This window comes from Crocodylus porosus, unplaced genomic scaffold (genome assembly GCF_001723895.1).
Source record: "Crocodylus porosus isolate Cpor-Errol unplaced genomic scaffold, CroPor_comp1, whole genome shotgun sequence".
In the NCBI taxonomy this organism is placed as follows: domain Eukaryota; kingdom Metazoa; phylum Chordata; order Crocodylia; family Crocodylidae; genus Crocodylus; species Crocodylus porosus.
The window spans coordinates 24,641,641-24,664,641 of NW_017728910.1; the positions used below are offsets into that span (position 1 = coordinate 24,641,641).

Consider the following 23,001-nt stretch of genomic DNA (forward strand, 5'->3'; position numbering starts at 1 on the left):
GCGCCGCACAGGCCGGGGCGGGATGGGCACGCGGGGCGGCACTTGGGGCTTGTCCTCGCCGGGGCTGGGCGTGGAGGCCAGCGAGCCGGGCCCCGGGGGCACGTGCAGACGCTTCATGCACTCCTGCTGCAGCTCCTCAAAGATCTCCGTGGTCTGCGACAGGCTGGGCTGCTTGGCCGGCTTCGGGGGCAGGAAGAGGTTATCCTCCAGCAGCAGCGAGCCCCTCTCCGCAGCCGCCGCTGTACTCTCGCCCTCGAAGCCGTAGTTGGTTTCACCTCTGTCCCAGGCGTGGGGAGGCCCTGCCAGCCCGTGCTGGGCAGCTCGCGGCGCGCTCAGGGCCTCGGCGCTGTTGATGGAGCACACCTCGAAGTCATCCTCGTCCTGAGCCACGTCGTCGTAGGCGGGAGGCGGCGGCAGGGGCCGTGCGTCCCAGTCTACCACTGGCGTGGGGTGCAGCGGCCTGGGCAGCGCTCGCGTGGGGCTCTGCGGGGGCGTCTTGTCCAGCAGCGAGAAGGCCTCCATGGCCAGCCTGGCGAGGGACGGGGCGCCCAGCTCCCTGCCGGGTGAGGGCGTCAGGGGGGGCAGCTCCTCCTCGAAGTCGATAAGCGTCACCTCGCTGCCCGGTGCCGTCTCCCCCTTTGCCTGGCCGGTCTGGCGCTCACCCACCTTGGTGCCTGGCACGCGGGCCGACGGCTTCACCAGTCGCAGCCCCCGCGGCGGGCCCGGCTTCTTCAGGCACAGCCTCTTGAGCCCTGCAGAGAGGCCGTCGTCGTCCTCGCTGACGGGGTCGTACGAGGGCTCTGGAAGGGGGAGCGAGAGTGAGGCCATGGTGGGGCGAGGGCACCCCCCTCGCCCGGGTGGAGGGAGCTGAGGCGATGCCCCTCCAGCCTCAGGGCTGAGGGGACAGGCAGGGCTATGGCCAGGCACCAGGGCGGCACCGTGCCCTTCACAGCAAGCCTGGGTCCCCCAAAATCCCCCTCCTGGCCCAGCTCCCCACACTCTGCACATGCCCCTTGCTCCCAACCCCCACCCCCGCCTGCCCAGGCCCCTCCTGAGCCCTGTGCCACCCGTGACAGGCTCTGGGGTGCAGGACAAGGCACCCCAGACCCAATTCTCCCTCGTGCCCCAGGGCAGGGTCTGATGTTAGGACCCCGAGCAGCCGGCCCCCTCCTGCCTGTGCTCAGCCTCTGCTCGAGTCAGCACCGTGCCACTGCCGTCTGGGAGGCAACACGCTGCATGCATCAGCCCCCGTGCTCTCCCCGCCCTCCCAGCATGTGGGACGTGCCCCGTGGGCCAGACGCTCCGGCCTCCTACCTGGCCTCACTGCGCCCGACGCCCGAGGCAGGAGGAGGGTTAGTACGTGCAGCACAGAGCACCGCAGTCCCATGCAGTTAGAGCCGTGCCGCAGAGACCCCTGATACGCTCGGGGTTGCCAGCTGAGAGGGGGCCAGTCTGGGACCTTGGGGGGGTCCCGGGTGCTGCAGGGGGAGGGGCCGAGAGCGGCCTGGCGTAGAGAGGGACTTCTAGGGAGCCCCGGGTGTGTGCCCATGGTCTGCCCTTCCCTTCCAGGGAACCGTGGCAGAGCTGGCGTAGGGTCAAAGCCGGGAGACAGCAGCGCAGGGGCCAAGGAGGAGTCCCTGCAGGCATGAGTGCATGAGGGAAAGCGAGAAGCCCCCTGCCCCCTGCGGGGAGCAGCCCTGGGGGTCACTGAGCTGAGCTGCCGCAGCAGCGCCCTTCTCCCGGGTCCCTGCTCCTTCTCACGCAGGGTGCCTGGATGCGTGCAAGGGTCTGCAGCCCTCTCATCTGTCCAGCCGGCCCCCCACCCCAGCACAGGGGTCTCAGGGCAGGAAGCGCACAGCACGCCCTGAGTACCTTGGAAGAGAGGAGCTAAGAGAGAACAGAGAGGGCAGGAGCAGGGCTGGCAGCGCGCAGAACAGCCCCACTTACTCTTAAGCAGGATCGTGGGCTGAGGCGGCCGAGGCGGCGGCTCCCCTGCAGAAGAAAGGCCCCGAGAGGACGAGAGAGGAGGGGTTAGTCAGCCAAGCGCGGGCCGTGACACGGCGGCGCGGTGCCGGCACCGCGGGGTTAACCAGCGAGGGGAGCAGCCCCCGCCCTTGCCCCCATCCCCATGGCACGAGCCGGGGACGCCAGCTGTGGATGTGCGGCACCAGGCAGAGGCAGGCCTGGGCATCTCTCCTGCAGCAGGGGAGCCAGGGGGGTTTCCCCCCTTCCTGACAAGCAGCCCCTGGTGATGGGTAGTGACATCCAGGCCTGGAGCCAGCAGTGGCTCCCCTCAAAGGTCTCCTGAAAGCAGGTGCCGCAGGAGAGAGCGAGGAGTGAGAAAAGGAGAGTGAAAGGCAGCAGAGGCAAGGCTGGAGCAAGGGGGCTGAAGGAGGCCGCGGCACGGACCACCCTTGACGGGGCGCACCCGGGCACACCCCAGCTGGGAGCCCCGGCTTTGCCCGGCCAGGGGCCCTGCTGACGGAGCCGCCCGCCTGCTGTGCTCTGCGCAGCCCCTGGAGACAGCGGGTTCCCGTACGCAGCGAGGCGGGGAGCATGCGCCAGGGCCAGGCAGAGAGCACTGCATGCTGGAAGGGGTGGGCACCTCGGTGGCCGGGGCCACGCAGCACGGCCAGGCACCTGGGGGCTGGTATTGGAGGTGCGGGGGAGCATCTCTTACTTTTAGCCCTTCCTGGGAGCTGGGTGGGTCTGGCCGCGTTCAGGTCCACGCCTAGAAGGTCTGGAGGGTCCATGGGATTTCCCAGGTAGAGCCTGCAGGAGAGAGCACACAGCGGGCACGGGGCCGTCAGCACGGTGTCACGGGGTGCTTGCGTGTCCCACCACGGCCCTGCTGGGTGCACGGGGGGTCGGTGATGGGCACCGGGCGGTTACAAGGTGCCAGCTGTCTTGGCGCCTCAGGTGGGGAAGCAGCCCCAGGCCCCTCTCCAGAGGCAGGGGGACGTGTGAGCAGCAAGAGCCCCCACTTGCATTGCCCACCCCAGCGATCGTCGCAGCCGGAGTGGCTAAGTGACTTGTCCAAGGACAGAGCGGGAGCCAGTGGCAGAGCCGGGAACCTGCCCTGCACCTCCCAAGTGCCAGGGTGCTGCGAGATGAGGACACCACCATCCCGGGGCAAGAGGCTCCTGGAGACTGTGCTCAAAGGGACACTGAATACTGCCCTTTCCTCCCCGACCCCCTAGCCAGGTCTCTTCACCTGCCAGGCCGTCTGCCCACCACCCCACATCCTTTCCCATCCCGGCCTGCTGCCTGGACCAGCTATGCCCTGGGCACTGTCCCCCGGCCTGGCCGGGTCCCGGGTGCTGTGCCAGGCCACGCCGAGCTCAGGCAGCACGAGGGCAGGGCCCTGCGCTGCCGTGGGCGAGCCGGGCGTGGCGAGAGCAGAGACAGCGCGAGAAGGAGGGAGGAAGGCAGGGCTGGGCGTGTGCTTCCGCTGCCTGGGTACATGCTGACCAGGACGGCACGTACCCACACCCACGCCCGCGTGGAGGGGTGCCGGGGCTCCGGCAGGGCATCAGGGGCAGGCTGAAGCCCGGAGAACCGGGTGGCACAACAGAGCACACCGCACTCCAGGGCAGGACTGAGCGGCATCGGCAGGGCTGTCGAGCTGGGAGCTGCGGGCTGGGCCAAGGGCACCGGCAGAGCTCGGGCTGGCAGAGCAGGGAGCTGTGGCATTGGGACTGGGGGGCTATGCCAGAACGGCGCGTGGGCAAGCCTGTCCGGTGCCTGCCCACCCTGCGTTTGGCTCTGGCATCTCTGAGGCCTCGGCTTTTCAGAGCATTCAAACCAGTGGTGGAGCAGGAAGAGGCTCCAGCACGTGACATGGGGTCTTGCAAACGCTGCTTCCGGGAGCATCCTGCTGGCCAAGAGCTGCCGCCCCAGGCACAGGCCTCCCTTGTCCCCCCAGAGGCAGCAGCAGCTTGTGGAGCTGAAGGACACCGGTGTCCTTCACCGGCCACAGAGGCACCTGAGTCTTGCTCTGTCCCAGATACCATGGCCAGGGCAAGGGGGGTGCTGCCCTAGCAGAACCCGCTTGAGTTAACAGCATCTGTAACTACTGGGAGGGGAGCAATCCGGGGCAGAGGGGCTGGCACGTCCCCGGTGCTGGCACTCCGGGGAGCTGAGTACCGCGGACATGGGGGGGCAGGACATCGTGTGCCCCGGACACCCCAGAGATCTCACTCTGCGAGCTCTGCAAAGCCAGGTGGGCTTGGGCCTTGTCCACTGGGCTGTTGGGAGTCACAGGTACATCCTTTCCGGCTAGGATGCGACAGAGCTGTGGGGAGGGGGTCCGTTAAGGAAATAAAGATTTGAACCCTCCACCCTGAAAACCGGCTGCACGAAGTCTAAGGGGCCAACTCCTGCTGAAGCGCCTGGCAGGGATCGACCGGAGCAGGCAGGGAGGAGTGAGCGCTGTAGCGCGCGGGCACTGGAATGGAAACGGGCGTCACATGGGCTCCGGGTTTGGGCCTTGCGGGGACGCAGCTGACTCTGGGGTGGAGGAAGCGGCTGCCGAGCAGCGGAGAAAGGCTCCAGGCAGGCAGGAGGGCACCTCCCTCTCTTCCACAGGGAATACAGCGCCTTTCTGATGGGCAAAATGCCCCCAGCTCTGTAGGCGCCAGGTCCCTGGTGTGCCCAGGTCCCGAACTCTCATGCGAAGGCAGGAGCGGTGATGCCTCCTGATGCAGCCCTTGTCCTGGGCATCCAGCACCCCCGGTGAGTCCCCAGTACCACCCCCATTGCACACCAGGCCAAGCATGATACCACGGGACCCCTGTCCGGGGCACCTCGGCCATCTGACATGCACGCACCGAACGTTAGTAAGAAAGGGGGGAAGGAGCGTTAGTTTGCACAAGCCGCATGGCCCCTGCCAATACCCCAGCCCAGCAGAAACCCCAAGCTCCCTCCCAGCCTCGTTTGGGGAGGGGAGAGGAGTTGCATGGGCAGGAGCTGCCCAAAGCAAGAGCAAGCCCAGCCCTGGCGCCTGGGGAGGGGAGAGAGGTGCAGGAGGAAGCAGAGAGGAGACGGAAAGGCTTCTTACTCATCAATCTTATCGGGGAAGCCCCAGCAGTGCTGGGGGTTGGTGTCTCCATGCCCCGTGTGGATGAAGCTGTTTTTAAGCGGCTGGCTGATGTCGTGGGCCGACAGCCCGGCCACCGAGGTCACCGTGTTTCGGGGGAACTGCCCCACGTTTAGGGTCCGCTTATTCTGACCCCGCCACCAGTAATTCTCAGCCCTAAGGAACAAAAAGGCCCTCGTTACTGACAGCGCAGAGAGAGTCCGGCTCTGGTCAATGCCGCCCAGTGGGGGCCCCCGGCCCTGGGAGGCCAGGGGGGTGCGCATCTCACAGCCTGTCTGGAGCAGGGGATGCCACTGACGCTGCCAGGGAGCACCCGCCTGCTGGCATGTCGAGGCTAAGTGACTGGCCCAAGGGCATAATGGCAGTCAGTAGCAGAGCCAGAGTCCTGACTCTCACTAGTGGCGTGCACTCCCCATAGAGAGCCAGGAGAGGAACCCCAGAGTCCTAGACCCTCGTCCCATGAGTCACTCGGCTCCCCCTGAGCCTCATCAGAGGATCGCAAAGACCTTGCAGGTGAGGGAAGTGGTGGGCTCCGCTCCTGCTGGCACCACGGAGTGGGCAGGGGCTGGGATCGGTGCCCTCTGCACATGGGTATGACCAATACCCTCGTGGATGCCACTGGGAATTGGACCCATGGCCAAAGCCATGGCCAGGGCAACCAGCCAGGGCTGGTCCTGAAGGGAGATGGGCGTGCTGCTCACGTGCGCCCTCCCAGCCCCTGGGCCCAGCGGGCAAGGAAGAGCCGACTTCCTGGGAAAGCATCACCTGCCAGGCTGTGGCCACATGCGTGTGGATGTGGCATGTGTGCATGCACGCACACATGTGTATATGGCACACGTGTGCATAGCTGCACCGCTGCCCCCTTACTGCCCACACGCCGAGCTCACTGCCGCAAACCTGTCAGGTGCTTTTACCAACCGTGGGCCCTGCACGGGGTGCAGGGCTGGCTCCACGGCAGGCTGGGCCTCAGGTCCCAGCGGGGGCTGCTTCTCACCCTCCAGCAGCCCCCGGCCCTGTGAACGCCCTGCCAGTCCCTCAGATGACCCCTGCGTTGCACATAGGGGGATGGGGCACGTCCTGCAGATCGCCATGCCAGAGGAGCCCACGCTCGCCTTTGCCTGCGGCTGCCAGGGACAGGGACGCAGAGCCAGCTGTGCTGGGGCAGGATAAAGCCACCCGCTCCCAGCTGGCTTAGCCGATATCAGCCAAGCAGGCTGGACCGTCTACCCACGGTCACCTGCAGGTGAACCAGGAAGCAAGCTCCAAGCCAAGCACTTCCCTGAGGACTCCTAATCCTACGAGGAGAATAAACCATAAAGCAATTTGTGCCATTAATAAACAAACCAGCACGCCGGGCGTCAGGACCGTTGGCACCGGCCTGTCGTTACCCGGCACTGACATGCAGCCACCTCGGGGGTGCAGCTGGCACCTCCCGCTGACAATGCATGACACAGGGCATGGAAAGGATGCGGTGACGTGCCAGTGCCTGGCTGGAACGGGGCCGAGCCACCCCTGGCGCATGGCTGTTACGGGATGTCTAAAGGCCACCAGTGGCCAGGAAAGTATCCCCAGCCCTGTCCCAGGATGGGCAACGAGCCCAAGGGAGCACCTCCTCCTGGCATCAGTGCTCCCGTGTGCCACACTGGGGCACGAGGCAGAGCCCCCCTGCCCCAGGGAGAGGGGTGGGAGGGGGGCAGGAGCTGCCCTGAGCTGGTGTTTCTAGGGAGCAGGGGACGGAGCTGCCCCCACCCCGCCCTCTGAATGCCCTGGCCCACAGCAGTGATGCCAGCTCAGCCTGCATACCCTGCCGTTTCCTGGAGGTACCTGTGACTCAGCCTGGTCGCGGCTCGGCCCTTTCCTGTTTACCTCCCCCGGCAGCCGGAGAGCTGCAGGGGAGCAGGCCCCAGACAGCCGCGGCTCCGCGCCGCTCCGGGGCGGGCGGCCAGGATGTTACTCAGCCGGACCCCGGAGCGAGCAGAGGCAGCGTCTCACTGGCGACGTGCTCTCGCCCACGGGGCCTCCTGAGCCCCTTGGGGTTTGCACAGCCGTGGCCTGACCAAACCTGCGTGCCTGCCGAGTCCAGACCTCCTCCCGCCCCGGTCCCTCTGCTGCCACCTCCCTCCTGCCTCCACAGCCACGCTTGTCCGAGAACGGACACCGCTCGTGTCACGGAGCCCGGAGCCCTTCGCCCTGCTGCGGGTAGGAAACAGGCTGCATCGTCCCAGCTGGGGAAACTGAGGCACGGGGCGGGGAGGCGACGTGCACCAGGCTGCTCGGCCAATCCCCGGCAGGACGTGGGCATTAACCCTGGATGGGGCGAGGCTGCCCTGGGTGTGCAGGAGCTCCCTGCCAAAGGCAGTGGTGGTATCGGGCCCCTCACGCCCGACCTGTCTCCGAACCTCCTGTCCCAGCCGCGACAGGGCGCGCCAGGATCCAGCTCCCCCCTCTCCCTTGCCAGCCCCCCGGTCCTGGCTCCCCAACATGCCTGCTTTCCCCTCTCAGCCCCAGCACGACTTCTCCAGGCAGGCCCCGGGAACTGGGCCCGGCCTGAGAATAAACCATAAAGCGTTCAGCAGCCCCTCGACACCCACGCCGCCCCCAGAGCTGCTGAATGCCCAGCCCAGCCTGGTACCCTCCTCCCCCTCCGCGGGGCGAGGAAACTGAGGCACGGCTCACCCACCTGCAGTCATCAGCGTGAAAGGGGAGATACCTCCGGCATGTGGCCCTCGCCACCCCTTCAGACCTGCCAGCCTGAACTCTGCAGCCCCCCGGACTCGCAGCCCACCACCCTGCCCCAAGCAGGCTCGTCCTGGCTGATGGAGACCGTGGCCCGCCGAGCCAGGGTCTCACCAGAGCCGGGTCTTTCAGCAGGGCGAGGAGAGCGTGCCGTGCCGGGCGTCGGAGAGAAGTGGTTGTGAGCTCTGGCCTGGGCGTGATGCACTGAGGCAGCGTGCACACACTGCTCCAGGGCGAGCTACGCCCACGCGCCCACTCCCTGCCTGCAATTACCTCGCCGGGCCCTGCGCACGCACGACTCATCGGCGGGCAGGCGGGAGGGAGGGAGGGAGGGAGGGGAGCCAGTCCCTAAAGACACACAATCCTGCCTGATTCATCCCCGGGCTGTGACTAACCGTCCTTGCCCGCAGGACGCCTGCCCTGGGAAGGGAGGTGATGGAGCAGGGGGCGGATCCGGCTCTGGGGTCACTGTCCCCGGCTACAGCAGCCGCCCGTGGAAGCTCGAGGGGGAGAGGAATGAGCCGAGATGGGACGGTGAGACCCGTCCGACCGGGGGAAGCCACACACGTGCGTCTCACATGTCTGCCATGGGCACGTACACACCCCAAAGCCCTGGGTGCAGCCTGGTGCCAGCGCCTTGCACCGAGCCCTGCACACCTCCCAGCCCCAGTCCCTGGCTCTGGGCAGCCTGGCCGCTTGCCCTGGCCCGTAAATCCCTGGGTGCCCATGGTGCCCGATGGAAGTGGGAGGATCTCAGTGGCACCGCAAAGCCAAAGGAGGCTCTGGGGAGCCCCTGGTTCTTGCACCTCCGGCAAGACACCCAGGTGCTCGGTGCCTCGGTTTCCCGAGGGTGACGCTGACTCGCGGGGGGAGGCGGGCTGCGAGGCAGGGCTGAAGCCGCTCACCTGGTGGAAGGAGCCAGGGAAGGGGCTTCCTCCCACGCCCGCTCCTTCCCGGCCTGGTGCTGGGGACGGGCTGGGCTGTCCTTGAGCAGATCAGATAATCGCGGGCAGCAGGTGGGGTGGGGCACGGCGCGGCCAGGAGGGCAACCTGGCCGGCTCCGTGGCATCCGGGAACATGACTCACAGCAGGGCCACGGGTGCAGTGGGGACGGCCTCTTGGTGCTCTCAGCCCCCAGACAAGCCACGGACACAGGTGGAGTGGTGGCACCAGAGCCTGCCAACATACCCGCGTCCCTGGGGCCTGGGCGTGCCCTGCCTGCTGCGTGCAGTGCTGGGGACTCTGCTACTGACACACTGCGTGGCCTTGGGTGAATCCATTTGCTGTGCCTCAGTTTGCCCCTCTGGAGTCCAGTCCTATATGTTGCCCCCCACCTGGGGCACTGTAAGGGCTTGTCAGCATGAGGCCACAAGATGCCGAGCTACAGGTGAGGTGGTGGTGGTCCTCGGTGTCTGTCAGGGCAGGGGGGAGCGCAGCACGCACCTGGTTCGTAGACTCATGGATGTGTGGGTCAGAAGGGACCTCAACAGATCATCGAGTCCGACCCCCTGCCTGGGCAGGAAAGGGCGCTGCCAGCCAGATGCCCATCTAGCCTTCTCTTAAAGACCCCCAAGGCAGGGGAGAGCACCACCTCCCTTGGCAGCCCATTCCAGATTTTGGCCAGCCTTACCATGAAGTTTTTCCTGATGTCCAGCCTAAATCTGCTCTCTGTCAGTTTGTGACCATTGTTCCTTGTTACCCCAACAAGTGCCCTGGTGAACAGAGCATCTCCGATCCCTTGCTGCGTCCCCCTAATGAATTTGTAGGTGGGCACAAGATCCCCTCTCAGCCTTCTCTTGCAGAGGCTGACGAGGTCCAAGTCCCTCAGTCTCTCCTCGTAGGGTCGCTGACCATATAAGTGGCCACTTCTGAACCCTCTTGAGATTCTCCGCAACCCTCTTGAAGTACGGCGCCCAAACCGGGATGCAGCACTGCAACAGCAGGCTGAGCAATGCCGCACACAGAGGAAGTATCACCTCCCTGGATCTATTCGTCATGCATCTGCTAATGCACGGTAGCTTTGCTGATGATTTCGTCCTACTGATGACTCACATGTTGGTCTTGGAGTAAGCTATGACTCCAAGATCCTTTTCCGCTGCTGTGCTCCTGAGAGGGTCACTTCCCAGCCAGTTGACATGCTGGATATTTTGGTGCCCTAGATGCAGCACGCTGCACTTGTCCTTGTTGTCCTGCATCCTATTGTGTACTGCCCACTTTTCTAACCTGTCCAGGTCTGCCTGCAATCGTTCCCTACCCTCTGGAGTGTGGACTTCACCCCACAGTTTAGTATCGTCTGCAAACTTGGACAGAGTGCACTTCACACCCGCATCCAAGTCACGGATGAAGACATTGAAGAGTACAGATCCAAGGACCGAAGCCTGCGGGACACCCCCGGCCCACATCCTTCCACGTCGATACCGACCCATCTACTACCACTCTCTGGGTGCGACCGCTAAGCCAATTTGCCACCCACCAGCCCGTGTAAACATCTATGCCACAGCCTCTTTATTTAAGAGACTAGGATGAGACACCGTATCCACGCTTTGCTGAAGTCCAAGAAAACGACACCCACCTCGACTCCTGCGTCTAAGCATTTTGTGACCCTGGTGTCAGGAGCCATCCACTGAGGTGCAGACCCCACCCCCAGCTGCCCAGGGAGAGGGTATGGCCATGTGGCACAGGGCACAGGCCCGCCACAGGGCAGGGGGAGCTGGGCTGGGTGACCACAGCTGTGTGGCAGGGGGCAAGCCAGGTGGGCCCCTGTGTGAGCTGACCCACAGGCCCGGCTGCTGCCAGGGCCTCGATCCCAGCTCCCAGGCCAGCAGGGACAGCCAGGAGGGTGACAGTGCCCTGCATGCTTCCAGACCAGGGTGCTGCAGGTGGCAGGGCACCTCCTGCCCCCAAAGCTGCCCAGCGCGTGGACAACACAGCCGTTCCTGGAGGCTGGCCCCGGAGGCTGCTCCACCCAGGCTCTGCTGGGCTGGCTGCCAAGCAGCAGCTATGGCGGGGGCGGGCTTCGCAATGCGGGCACCTGCTCCGTGGGGCCGGCGGCAGGAGATTGGGCTCCAGTCACGTGGCCACTAACCACCACGACTCGCCCGGGCCGGGCATCGGAGCCCTCCCGGCCCAGGAGAGATCCTGGCTTTACTCCTGTGGGGCCAGGCCAGTCTCTGGGGTGGCGCACGCCTGGTGCCCGTGGGGAGGCATCAGGCTCTTCCAAGGGATCCAGTTCATCCCTGCCTGCTCTGAGAGCCCCAAGGAGCTGCCACCAGCTCCCGGCCCTGCCCTCGTGCTGCCCCGCGCCCCGTCACTCCTGTCTGGAGCCACGCGCACACACACACACACAGCTCTGCCGGTGCCCCTCACTCCCAACCCTCAGTCCCTGCTGGCCCAGCCCTGACCCTCCCCATATTGCTCTGCCTGTGCCCCCCAGGGTACAAGCAGACAGAGCGGGCCATGCCACCTCATTGCAGTGACCTTGGGAGAGGATGCAGAAGCAAAGACCTGGGCAGTGACAGGGGCAGTGAGCCCGTCTGCCCAGGGGGACGGGGGAGGAGGGAGCTGGCCAGCCATGGCCTCCCGGTACGATACCTGCCCTCGATGACTGTGATGACGTCGTTCATCTGGATGTGCAGCTTGTCAGGTTCCTCGAAGTCCTGGAGCGCCCTCATGTCCGTCGGCTGAGCCTGCGGCAGGGCACAGGGGGCACCGTGAGGGCTGGCCATGCCCAGCACCCTGGGCAGACCCAGGCTGCTGCCTGGGAGAGGGCTGCACCCAGGCCCCATGCTAGGGTCTGGAGGTCAGGGCTGGGACCCCTGGGACTGCTCAGAGCCCCACGAGAGCTCCAGAGACCCACTCTGCAGTCGGCGGGCATGGGATGGGGTCCAGCCACGTTAACCCCTAGATGCCCTTGCTCTAGCAAGCACCGTGCCCCCATCTCCCCCCCGCAGACAGAGTTTCTGGGGGCACAAGATGATGCCCAAGGACACAGACAGGAAGAGAGGACTGCTCCCCTCCTCCCCTAACCACTAGTTCCTGCTGCCCTCCCAGGGGTAGGAGGAGAACCCAGGAGTCCTGTGGCTCCAGCCACCAGCCCACACTGCCCTCCTAGGGCCAGCAAACACTGTGTTGGATGGAAAAGGGGTTGCATCCCCAGAACCTAGCGTCCCTGTCATCCCCTGGCACCAGGCCATGTTGGACTGGGGAAATGCCAGGTCCTTTCGGGAGCTGGGGAGCGCGAGGGCACAGGTGCAGCTGTCCAGGGACCAGCCACGCTGTGGCCACCCCTGCCACCTACCTCCACTAAGAAGTCACGCAGGGCCAGGAAGGTGGGTCGGTCCTCAGGCTTGTGGGCCCAGCACTGCAGCATGACGTTGTAGATGTCCTGGGGACAGTCCTCGGGCCGTGGCAGCCGCTCCCCCTCCTTGTCAATCTTGTGCAGGATCTGCAGGATGGGGAATGCCAAGGTCAGCAGAGGGGAAGCCATAGGGGTGGCAGGGGCAGGCAGGGAGGGGACTGGTCTGAGGAGGAAGGTGCTGAGTGGCAGAATGAGTGTCCGCAGCCCTGAGAGGCTCTGCTGAGCCCCACGGACCGGCTGCAGGGCAGGACGCAGATGCCAGGGCGTGTGGGGGGGGTATCATGGCATTGCTGTGCAGCCCACAGCACCAGGGTCACGGTGCCTGGCCTGGCATGGGCAGTAGAGATGGGCCCCAGCCACCAGACTCTCAGGCCCATGGAGGCAGGGGGCTCTCCCCACGGCCAGGGCTGGGTGCAGAACCCAGGAGTCCTGGCCGCCATCCCCCAATCTGTCCTGTTCTCCAAGCACTGGCAGCCCAGGACGGGCACCATGGCCCTGCTGCCCACCTGGCTGCCGTTGAGGCCGATCCAGGGCTCCTGCCCGTAGGTGAACATCTCCCAGAGGGTCACCCCAAACATCCAGGTATCACTGGCGTGCGAGAAGGTGCGTGTCTTCAGGCTCTCGGGGGCACACCTGCCCAGGAGAAGGGCACGCGGGGTTACTAAGGCCGGCGGCACCCCCCACCCCTTCAGAAGCACCCTCCAGCCCTGCTGGGCTCTGCACACCCCAACACGACAGAGCTGCTCAGGGACACTTAGGACGTATTCATTGCACTTCTCAGGCCAGCACCTGCCTGTCCAAGCAGTAAGACACAGCTAAGTGTCCTGGTAGAGGCGCAGCGCTACAGCTTTCTGCGGCAGCAGCGTACAAACGTGTGTTCAGGTACGGCCGCACGATACAAAGGGCAGGGATGTTGGTCCCAGCCCTGGCACTGCATGGACTGGCTCTGGGGTGGTATCAGGGCTGCAGTGACCATCAGCAGGGTCCCAGCTCACCCCGTGAATCCAGGGTAAGAGTGGCACCCCCTCTCGGGCTCAGCTCCCCATGCTATGGGGGCTGCACATCCTCACGGGTGGACGTGAGGATTCGTGTCTGGGTTGGAAGAGGCACAGCCGGCTCCAGCCCGGTCCAGAGCAGGCTGAGATCGCAGCAAGCATTTAATGTGCAATGCCTCAGGACACGTTCTGACTTGTCACCAGGCACGTTGATGGATGGCTATTACTATCTTGCTCAGGGCTGCCCAAGGTACAGCCCGTGGAGCCGTATCCTCTGGCCAGCAGTGCTGCCTGGGGGTCGCAGGCTGGCATGCCACTGGCAGCATGTGCTGGCCCTGTCTCACCTGTGTGCCAGCACCTTCTGCAGAAGCCCGGAGGGTGGCAGGAATAAGGGGCCCAGCTCCTGTGTGCCCAGGGGCAGGACTGAGGAGATGCCCCTGCTCCACGGAGGGGGAAAATGCCAGGCCTGGACTGTGGCAGATAGTGGGGGGTTCTCACCAGGCGAAGGGCACCTTGCGGTGCTCCTGCATGACGTAGTGGTCGTCGTTCTTGGGCAGGGCCCGCATGAGTCCGAAGTCGCCAATCTTGACCAAGTCGTTGGCAGCCAGGAGGATGTTGCGGGCAGCCAGGTCGCGGTGGATAAAGCGCTTGGACTCCAGGTAGGCCATGCCCTTGGCAATCTGCACGGCGTAGCGGCACAGCGTGGCGATGAGGAAGTGGCTCTGGTTCTTCCGCAGCCGGTCCAGCAGGGAGCCCAGCGGCGCCAGCTCCGTCACCTGGCATGGGGGACAGAGTCAGGCCCCCTCAGCCCCAGATCCAGGCCCTCCATCTCCCCCATTGCCCTGTCCCCGGCCTCACCATCTTCATGGGGTGGGAGAGCACGACGCCGTAGAGCCGGATCAGGTTGCGGTGATCCAGGGAGTGCATGGCGTTCACCTCCCGGATGAAGTCGTCCAGCACCTCGGGCTGGCTCAGCACGTCTGTCTTGAGGCACTTCACGGCCACGCTGAGCTGCAGCCGAGATGGGGGCGGTCAGAGGGCATGGCCCCCAGTGCGGCTGCCTCTGGGGTGGAACGCGGCAGCCACCCCGGAGTGGGCAGGGAGGGTTGAGAGGGGAAATGGCAGCTGCTGCTGGGTGTTACAGTGCTGCGGGGGATGATTGCCCTCAGGGACCCCAAGACAGGGATGGCGGTACCAAAAAGTGAGCTGGCACTGGGGTGTGGATCCTCCCAGAGCTGGGGGGCAGCTGCAACCTCTGGAGGCCCCAAGCCAAGTCCTGGGGGAAGGGACGCAGGCTCTGGTGCAGTGCCCGAACTGCCCCCTGGTCCCAGGAGGGCTTTGAAGGCTGCAGTGTTATGGGTGGGACGTGAGCCCTGCCCCACAACCCAAGAGGAAGGTGGTTTCAAGCCCCGAAGGGCAGGTGTGGGGCGTGGATTGGCAGCTTCCCCAGGCAGGACAGATGTGCCTGCAGGTTGTGGGGGTGCATGTTGGGAACCCCGCAGCGGCTGCCTGGAGTCAGATGGACAGGCATGCCGAGTCCCCGCACCTGGGACCAGGGCCCTGCCCCCCGTGCCCCGTACCGTCTTGCCGGAGGGTGTGGACCACTCGCCGCGCCGCACCACGCCGAAGGAGCCGTCGCCCAGCTTCTCGAGCAGCGTCAGGTCCCGCTCGCTGATGAGGCAGGTCAGGGCGGGCTGGCTGGTCCCCTCGGGGGGCGGCGGAGGTGTGGGCGGCTTCCGGAAGGTGCTTTGGGGCTGGGGGGGGAACTCCGACTCGGGGCGCTTCCCGCTGAACACCTGCATGGACAGACAGACAGGCCGTCCGCGTCACCGGCATGCCCTAGGGCTCCTTCCCTGGACTCCAACAACACCCCCCCAGACCATTTTGACGGGAGGGGTGCAGGTCCCAAGGGATGGGAGAGGAGAGCAGAGCCCCTGCGACTCTCCGTGGAGAGGCCAGGACTCTTGGGTTCGACCCGAGGCTCCGAATCACATTCCCGCTCTGTGCCTCAGTTTCCCCACCTGCAACAGGGGGAGCGGAAATGACGGTAGCCCGCAGCTTAGAGGTGTCCAGCTGAAAAAGCTGTCCCAGGTGTCTGCTCCATCCCGTGCCAAGGGGACGGTCACCCGTGGTAAGGCAGCAGCGAGGTCACCCCCGCTTGGCTTCCCGCCCGGCGTGGCAGGCGAAGAAGCAGACCTGGACCCTTGCGCTGGGTCCCCGTCTCTTAGCCCTACCCCAGAGAGCTCAGCCCGTGCCCTGCGGCCTCTTCACTCATGCACACCCCCGGGGGGCTGAGAAGGGGAGGTGAGGAAGAGGCTGGCAAGCTCTGGAGCCAGGGTTGGGAAACGGGAATGTCTCGTGCCGGGTGGGGATGAGTCGCGCTCTATTAAAAGCCCGTCCTGGCCCCGGTAGCAGCTCGGCTGAGGTGACTCACAGGAGACACCTACCATGGGCTGGGGCTAATCCCGGAGCCGGGCCAAGCTGGGGGCCAGCGCGCCATGAATATGCGTGGCCTGGCTGCCAGATATGGGGTGGGGCTGCCCAGCTACTAGCAGAGGGTTGGGGGGGGTCTGCCATACAGACAAGGAGCCCCGGTCTTGTGGACTCATTCTGTGGGGGGGAAGGGTGGGTTTCCCAGGGGTAATGGGGCAGGAACGGGAGCCAGGGCAAGACCAGAAAGAGGTTCTGGGAAGAGAAGGGCCCAACTGGGCAGGGGTCCAGCCTGGCCGTCAGCGCCTTCCCAGCTACTTGCAGGCTTCTCTGAGTCCTGCTCGGAGGCTGGCACCAGAGGGCACGCTCACGTTCACACTCACACTCAAGCCTGGAGCCAGCCCCACCCCCAGGGCAGAGGCGAGCTGCATACCCAGCACCTAATTAGCACTTCATTAGCTCCCTGGAAACAGTCAGACTCACCCAGCAGAATGAACTGCCTGACTGTCTGTCTCAGGCAGCCCTGCCCAGACAGCCCAGCACCCACTGCCCCGAATCCTCGGGGATGGTCAGGCACTGCCATGGGGAGCACTGGCAAGGACCCTCCCCCCAGCCCACCCTCCCCCCCAGCCCACCCATCACCAGCAGCTGCTGTGACCCACTGGCTCCATGACAAGGACCCCAAGCATCGCCCTGAGACCTCCTGGCACTCAGCTGTCTGCATGTAACCCAGTGCTGCGCCTGCAGTCACCCCCAGCATCTCTCGTGCCCACAAACACCTGACCACGGTTTGGGCCACCCAAGAGGCAGGAGCGATAGCAGCCGAAGTCCCGTGTGGCGGGGGGAGAACAGAGCCCCTTCGAGGACAAGCTCCCAGGCCAGCAATGGGGTGCAGCAGGTGCTGGGACTGGCAGGGTTGGGCTGGGGTGCCCAGAGCCACCACTTTAATGGCAGCTTCTGTGGGCAGCGCTGCGGAAGTGTCTCCCTGTCTCCCCAGCCAACACTTGGTGTCAGGGACGTGGCTGAGGCCCCCTGGGGCCATGCCCCTCGGACTGGCTCCTGATCCCTTTGCAAGGCGCATGACTGGGATGAGCTGAAGCCTGGGTGGAGAGGCCAAGCACTGGGCTGGGATCCAGGATCCGCACCATGCCCATTCTATCTCCTCTACGGCCATGGGTGAACAGGCCCCGCGCCTCAGTTTCCCCATCTCCTTCAACTCACACCCAAGCCGAGCACTCAGGGCATGCCTGCCCTTACTCGCTTCCAGCCCGGCGCCCCCGTCCCACGAGGCCCCTGCCTGCTGTACCTTGCTCATCCATGACTTGCGCTTGCACATAGCTTTCCTCCTCTTCACGGCCTCCCACAACCGTCGTTGGCCTGTGGAGACAAATGCCGTCACCCATGGGCCCACGGCGAGCTGGTGCCCTGGCCCACCCCACCCTGAGCCTTTCTGCCAGGAGGGAAATGCAAGTCAGGGTAGAGGCCCTGCAGCCTGTCAAGACAGCATCGGCCTGGGGTACCAAGCCCTGTGGGCTGCAAGCTGGAGCTTGCCCAGGCCCAGCACCCTGGGGAAGACCCCCAGTAACGTGGTGGGGGACAGAAGGGAAGGAGAGAGGGCAAGGGGTGCGGGGTCAGGGCCGCGGCCATACGCACCCGGGCGCCCCATGCCGATCTTCTCCAGGTCCTCATTCTTGACATACTCGAAGTGTGAGAGGCGGGTGACGTTGAGGTCGTCCCGGATGCGAAGGAAGTACTGCTGCAGCTGCACCTCCGTCAGCAGCTCAAGGAGCCAGTCCGTGCCCTCGTCTGCCTGCATGCTGCAGCTCAGCTTCTGCGGGGGAACAGAGCCGGGGCGCGGGGTGAGCAGGGCACATAGACCCCATACTGCTCACAGCGCCCCGAGACAGCCCACAGTGCCCACGGCACCAAGGAGCACTCACCCCATGCTTCCCGGATGAGGGAAGGTGATGGGCACCAGCCCACTCACACCCCTACAAGCCTGAGCCTTGGGGTTGGGGGGTCACCAGCCCATTCAGAGACCCCCACGGCAAGCCCGGGGGGGCTGGGATGGGGACAGGCTGCTGGAAGAAGGCACTTGCAGGCCATCGGGGAGCCCCAATTCCACCTGGCATGGACCCCATGGTGCTGCAGCAGGGCCCTGGGCAGAGCTATCCCATTTGCTCTTGGGGGATGTGGAGCTGGCACGTGTGATGGCGCCAGCACCCTGGGAGGCCCGAGGCAAGGTGTGACATGCTGGTGCCCCCACCGCCGCTCTCAGGAAGTTGTCCCTCCCCTCCATCTCTGAGGCTGGTGCTAGCTGCCCACTGGGCACCCCGTGCATCCCCTGCCCTGGTCCCTGCTGGCCTCCAGCTGCACACGGGGTGCACTACAGGCTGCAGCGGTCTCCATGGCTTTGCCAAAGCACCACATCTCCCTGCACCGTGCCCGGCTTTGCTGAGCCAGGAGCTCTCTGCCTCTCCAGCCTTGCAACATCCTGTCACCCCCCAGGCCTGCGCCCACAGGGCGCTGCCAGAATCACTGGGACAATGTGACCTGCTGCTGCATCCTTCTCTGGCAAGGACCCGCTTGTCTCCGGGGCCACGGGGAGCGGCGCAGAGAAGCCAAGCGGCTCCTGGCTGCTCTCGTTAGTGCTGGAACATCATGCAAGCCGGACTGGCCCTGGGCTTGGAGAGCACGATGTTGCTACCCTGTCCAGTGGACAGAGAGCCACGAGGAGCCCGGGAAACATGCTGCCCCTACGGGCTTCTCTTCCAGGCAGCACTGGCAGCTTGAAGGGTCCCCAAGGGGCACATGGGATGGAGCGGGCAGTTCCCCGCCCAATGCAGCAGCCCAAGTGCCAGCCTGGGGGGCACCTGGGGCAAACCAGCAGCCACATTCCCTGCCAGATTCGGCTGTAGCAAGGGCACCGTTTCCAGCCAGCCACTGGGTGCGCTGGCCCCTGACCAGCCCAGCTCCCTCCCCATGCCAGTGATGCCAGGAGAGGGCAGGGCATCAGGAGGGCCCCATCTCAGCTGTCGCAACCCCTCCAGCGCCGCGGCCACGGGGAGCTTGGCTCTGGGGGCGGGCGCAGCTGTGCTGGATGCAGCTGGCCGAAGCGCCGCCCGCCCTGCCGCCCACCAGCGCTTCGTGCCCCCTGGCACCGCCACCGCCCGGCGTCACGGCCAAGTGCAGGAGGACCCGTTTCCCATGACCATGTTTGGTGCGGAAGCCGGGGAAAGCCGGGCTGGCTCCACTCTACCCAGCCCGGGCACCCCTCCCCTGCCGGGCTTGCCCGCGTGCACACGCGTGTGTACATATGTGTGCACCTCTGCCCCTGAAGACAGGACCGGGTGTCTCCTCCTGGGCAACTGTCTGTCCTTCCCCGTGCCATGGGGGCTGCTGTCCACCGGCAGCCCTAGTGTGTGGGTCTGCAGGCCCCTCGCCTGGGTGGGGGCTCCGAGGGGACGGCCGCGTTGCCCACGGCTGGCCCCCCGACGGGTCTCACATGCACGCCGATGTCTCATGCTAGGGCCCTCAGCCCAGCAGCATCCCCCTCCCCAGCCCCACACCTGCCACGAAGGCCTAGTCCTGCCAGCTGCCCTGGAGGGCATGGGGCACCAGGGCTTTCACCACGTGGGGTAAGGACGGGGGTGAGCGAGCGACTGCATCACATGAGAAGAGGTATGTGGGGAGAGCGCAGAGGAAGTCTCCTTCAGCGCGGGCTCCCTCGATGCCCTGCCAGCCACCTCTCCTCATGCCGTGGCACTGTGACCGGGGGTCCTGCAGCCCACATGTCCCAGCTGCACATCAGCATCTCCCCCCTGCACGGTGCTGTGCCGCTCTTGGGAGCGATCCTCTGCCACGGCACCTCTGCCGGCACGCACCTCAGATGCCAGCCTCCTCGGAAAGGCACCAGCTTGTACAGCACCTAGCGCAGCGGGGCCAGGGCAGCTACTGTGAAGACCGGCACACGGATGGAAGACAGACGCCGTTTGCTCTGAAGCTGGCCCTCCTGGGGGCACCCCACCTCTGTCTGCTGCACCCCATCTCTAGCTGTGTCCTGCCTGGGCATTTGCAGCCCCCCCGAATACCAACCCACTGCTGTGCCTCTCTCCATGGACCCCCAGCCCGGGGGCCGGGAGGGGATTCTTGGGTTACAGCCGCTCCGAGCCGCAGCGCGACCACTAAAATTCCCTGCGCGGCGGAGTCTGGTCTAAAAATACGGTGGGTGCGGCAGTGCCTGGGGGCCGGAGAGAGGCCCCTGGTGACCCCCGTGGGGCAGGGGGCATGCCAGAGGTGTGAGCTGGGAAGCCAGCCACGGGGACCCCATCCTCGTTGCAGGGCGAGGGAGCATCCGGCAACGAAGGGGAGCATGTGGACGGGAGCCTGGAGCAGGGGCGTGGGGGGAAGGCTAGGGGCTGCAGTGCCGTCCTCGACATGCCATGCAACCCACGCACCCCACAAGCCCAGCAGCACGGCCCCCCCGGGCAAGGAGCTCCCCCGTGGCAATGCAGGCGGAGACGGAGGCAAAGGGACTTACGCGGTAGACGCGGAAGTGGGCCAGGAAGGGCAGGGAGCGGCGCAGGGCCTCGAAGCGATGCATCTCTGCTCCTGCCGGCCGGGCGCTGCCGGCTCTCCGGGCGCAGGCTGAGAGTAAGTCCTGGGCGCTCCAGTCCTGGCCCTGCCGGGGTAAGTGCAGGAGGGGAAGCAGAGCAGGAGACCAGGGCCCTTGGCAAGACTCCTGCACGCATCACACGGCTGTCCCGGTTCGCGGCAGCACTGGTTCCTCCAGCATGAGCGAGCTCCAGGCTGGGCTGGGGCTGCCCCGACCCCGTCGGCCGCCCACGAGCCAGGCCGAGGCGCAGGGTCCGCTCCCGTGGGTCAGCCCAGAGCTGGACGCCGAAGCCTCTTAGATGGACCCAGAGGGGGAGAGAGCAGGACGCTGCGCACAGGTCGTTGCAGCCGGTCCCCTCCGGCCGCCGCGCCGTGCCGGGAGGGCTGGCAGCCTGCGTGGTCGCTTCTGCCGGGGCCCCGGGGACACGGGCACAGCTCCTCCATAAAACCCAGGTCGGGGGGGCCGTCCCCAGGATCAGGAGCTGGCGTGGGGCTGCGTGCGCGGGCGGGAGCCTGGCATCACGCCGAAGCCGGGGCCCCAGCCATCATCCCCCTTCCCGAGCCTCCGCTTTCGCAACAGGTCCTGCGGAGGCAGGGGGCGCGGGACGGAGGGTGCCCGCGGTTCGGCACCGCCGCTCCCAGCTCCGTGGCGTGGGCACCGCGGGGCCCGCGTGTGCGTTCGGCGGCGCCCCCGGCCCCCCTCCCGTGCCTGCAGGCCGCAGCGAGTTGCTCCCACCCCTCACTCCCGCGTCCGCCCGCCTGGCTGGAACAGAGACGCTATGGTATTCGCAGGGAACGCTTTTTGATCGGCAGCCAAGAGGTCAGATTTAACTGCGGGCTGGAGAGTCTGTTTCCTGTGGGCCTCTTGCTTGGGATTTCAAACAGCTCCTCAGTCTCCTCCGCTCTCCCGGCCTCTCTCACGCGCTCCTCGGCGCCCCATTCTCCACCCGTGCTCCCCCCGCCCCGTGCACACGCGAACGGGGATCGCACTGCTGCCCTCGGTTCGTTTGCACCGGGAGGGGGAAGGGAGGGAGAGGGGGGGCACAGTCCAGCCCTGGTGACCTGGATATCCGAGCTGCAGACCGACCGTTCCCGGGGGACGGTTCCGGTTTGCCGTGGCCGCGCCACAAGGCCCGGCTATCTCGGCTCGAGCAACCGGGCTGGGTCTGCAACCGTCCCTCTAGAAAAGCCTGAGTCTGCAATGGGCAGGTCACAGGGAACCCCTCTGTATACAAAGCACGTGGCTCCTCCAAGCCCAGACGCCCTGGGGATGGGCACGCGCGAAGCACAAGCAGCGTCCCGTCCGCACGGGCGTCTCTACCTGCAAAACGTCCCCCGCGGTCGCAGCCCAGCAAGGACTGATGCGAGTCCCGTGTCCAGCCCCAGCCCCACGCGGTGCTGAAAGGCCCTGGACCCCGGGGGCAGTCCCACTACCTGCAGTGGCTGGAGGCAGGTGGGAATGCCCATGTCCCCCGAGGCCTCAGGGTGGTCTTCTCCCCCTGCTTAGCACAGGGCACGTGCCCGATGCCCAGAGGTGGCCATGCCCGCACGCTCAGTGATGGGCAGACGTGACCCGGGGCAGCTCCGGAGCCGATTCCCCAGGACACAGGGTCAGGGAGAGCAGGACCAGCCAAGGATCCTGTTTCTCGATGCACCTGTGTCACCCTCCTTCCCCCGCTGCAGAGCTGGGGGGCTTGCTCAGAGCCAGGCATATGGCAGCAGCAAGCGGGGCCAGTGGGGTGGGCTGTGGGGTCCAACAGCCCTTCCCCCTCGGTGGCTGGGGGCAAAGCGCTGGCTCCAAGTGACAGAGCAATGCTGAGCTCGGGGAGCTGGGGGCAGCCCGGGCCCAGGGTCATTTCCTGCCAACAGGCCAGCCGAGCCCCCAGTCCTAGGCCTGTCCCCTTCCCACACCACACCTGGAGGCATCGCCAAGATCTCACGAACACGCGGGGCCCAGGGGCCCATCTCCACCCCCGGCCAGCTGGACCGGGGCTGTTCCTTGCACTGCCTGCCTCCCCACAGGCGCCCCGCAGCCGCACCCAGGGGCTCGCGCGTCTCCCCAACTCTTGGCCACGCGCCGCATCTCCACACAGCGCTTCCTGTGCGGTGCACCTGACAGCTGGCCTGGGCTGGCGGGGACAGGGCTGCGCGCTTCCCCTGCACCCCCGTGGCTCCCTGGGGCGTCCCAAAGCACGGGGCTGTCCCCGTGCCAAGCAGGGAGAGCGGCGGAGGCCTGGCAGGCGCAGGGCTGGCTCCTGAACACTGCTTCCTTGTCTAGCACCGGGTCCCGGCGGGTCCCCGGGGAGAACAGCTGGACAAACGCGCGGCCCCGGAGCTCCATGGAGGCTGCTCGTGGCGTGAGAGAGAGGAGACCGCGGGCGGCCGGAGGCGGTCAGACCCCGGCCTGACCTGCCCTCCTCCTCCTCACAGCCCCCCTGGGACCCCTGCTTGCAAAACCAGCTGAGGCCAAGAGGCCCCTGTGCCGGGCTGCCTGGCCCAGATGTCCCTTCCCTAAATAAGGAGCCAAGCAGAGTTAACCACTCCCCCCCGCTTAAAACACAGGGCAACATTGCCCTCCGGTGACCTCAATGCATGCATCTCCTGTGCCCCCCTTTTGTATGCCCTGCCATGCACAGATGCTTTCTTGCCCCCCTCGGTAAGCAATGAAAGGGTTAAAGTGCCCCCTCCACCACCTGGAGCTGGGCAGGGTAAGGCCCAGGCTCTCTGCAGACTCAGGCAGCCCGTCACGCTCAGGTCGCAGCATCCAGGTG

At 66.0% G+C, this 23,001-nt stretch overlaps 1 protein-coding gene across 6 annotated transcripts in view; it reads right to left on the minus strand.

Moving 5' to 3' along the window:
* TNK2 (tyrosine kinase non receptor 2) overlaps nt 1-23,001 on the minus strand; it is a 44,870-nt gene that overhangs the window by 4,501 nt on the left and 17,368 nt on the right. For 3 of the 6 annotated variants that reach the window (XM_019532886.1, XM_019532887.1, XM_019532890.1), the window contains 12 exons: nt 17,270-17,447; nt 16,923-16,993; nt 14,767-14,982; nt 14,045-14,197; nt 13,685-13,962; nt 12,698-12,824; nt 12,132-12,278; nt 11,426-11,520; nt 5,060-5,254; nt 2,681-2,772; nt 1,948-1,992; nt 1-800 (listed from right to left, as the gene is read on the minus strand). The exon at nt 1-800 is cut by the window's left edge and continues 645 nt beyond it. In XM_019532886.1, the coding sequence (XP_019388431.1) occupies nt 1-800; nt 1,948-1,992; nt 2,681-2,772; nt 5,060-5,254; nt 11,426-11,520; nt 12,132-12,278; nt 12,698-12,824; nt 13,685-13,962; nt 14,045-14,197; nt 14,767-14,982; nt 16,923-16,993; nt 17,270-17,447 (2,397 nt within the window). Of the gene's footprint in view, nt 801-1,947; nt 1,993-2,680; nt 2,773-5,059; nt 5,255-11,425; nt 11,521-12,131; nt 12,279-12,697; nt 12,825-13,684; nt 13,963-14,044; nt 14,198-14,766; nt 14,983-16,922; nt 16,994-17,269; nt 17,448-20,156; nt 20,518-23,001 lie in introns of those variants that run through there. The other 3 variants (XM_019532885.1, XM_019532888.1, XM_019532891.1) reach the window with 3 other exon arrangements.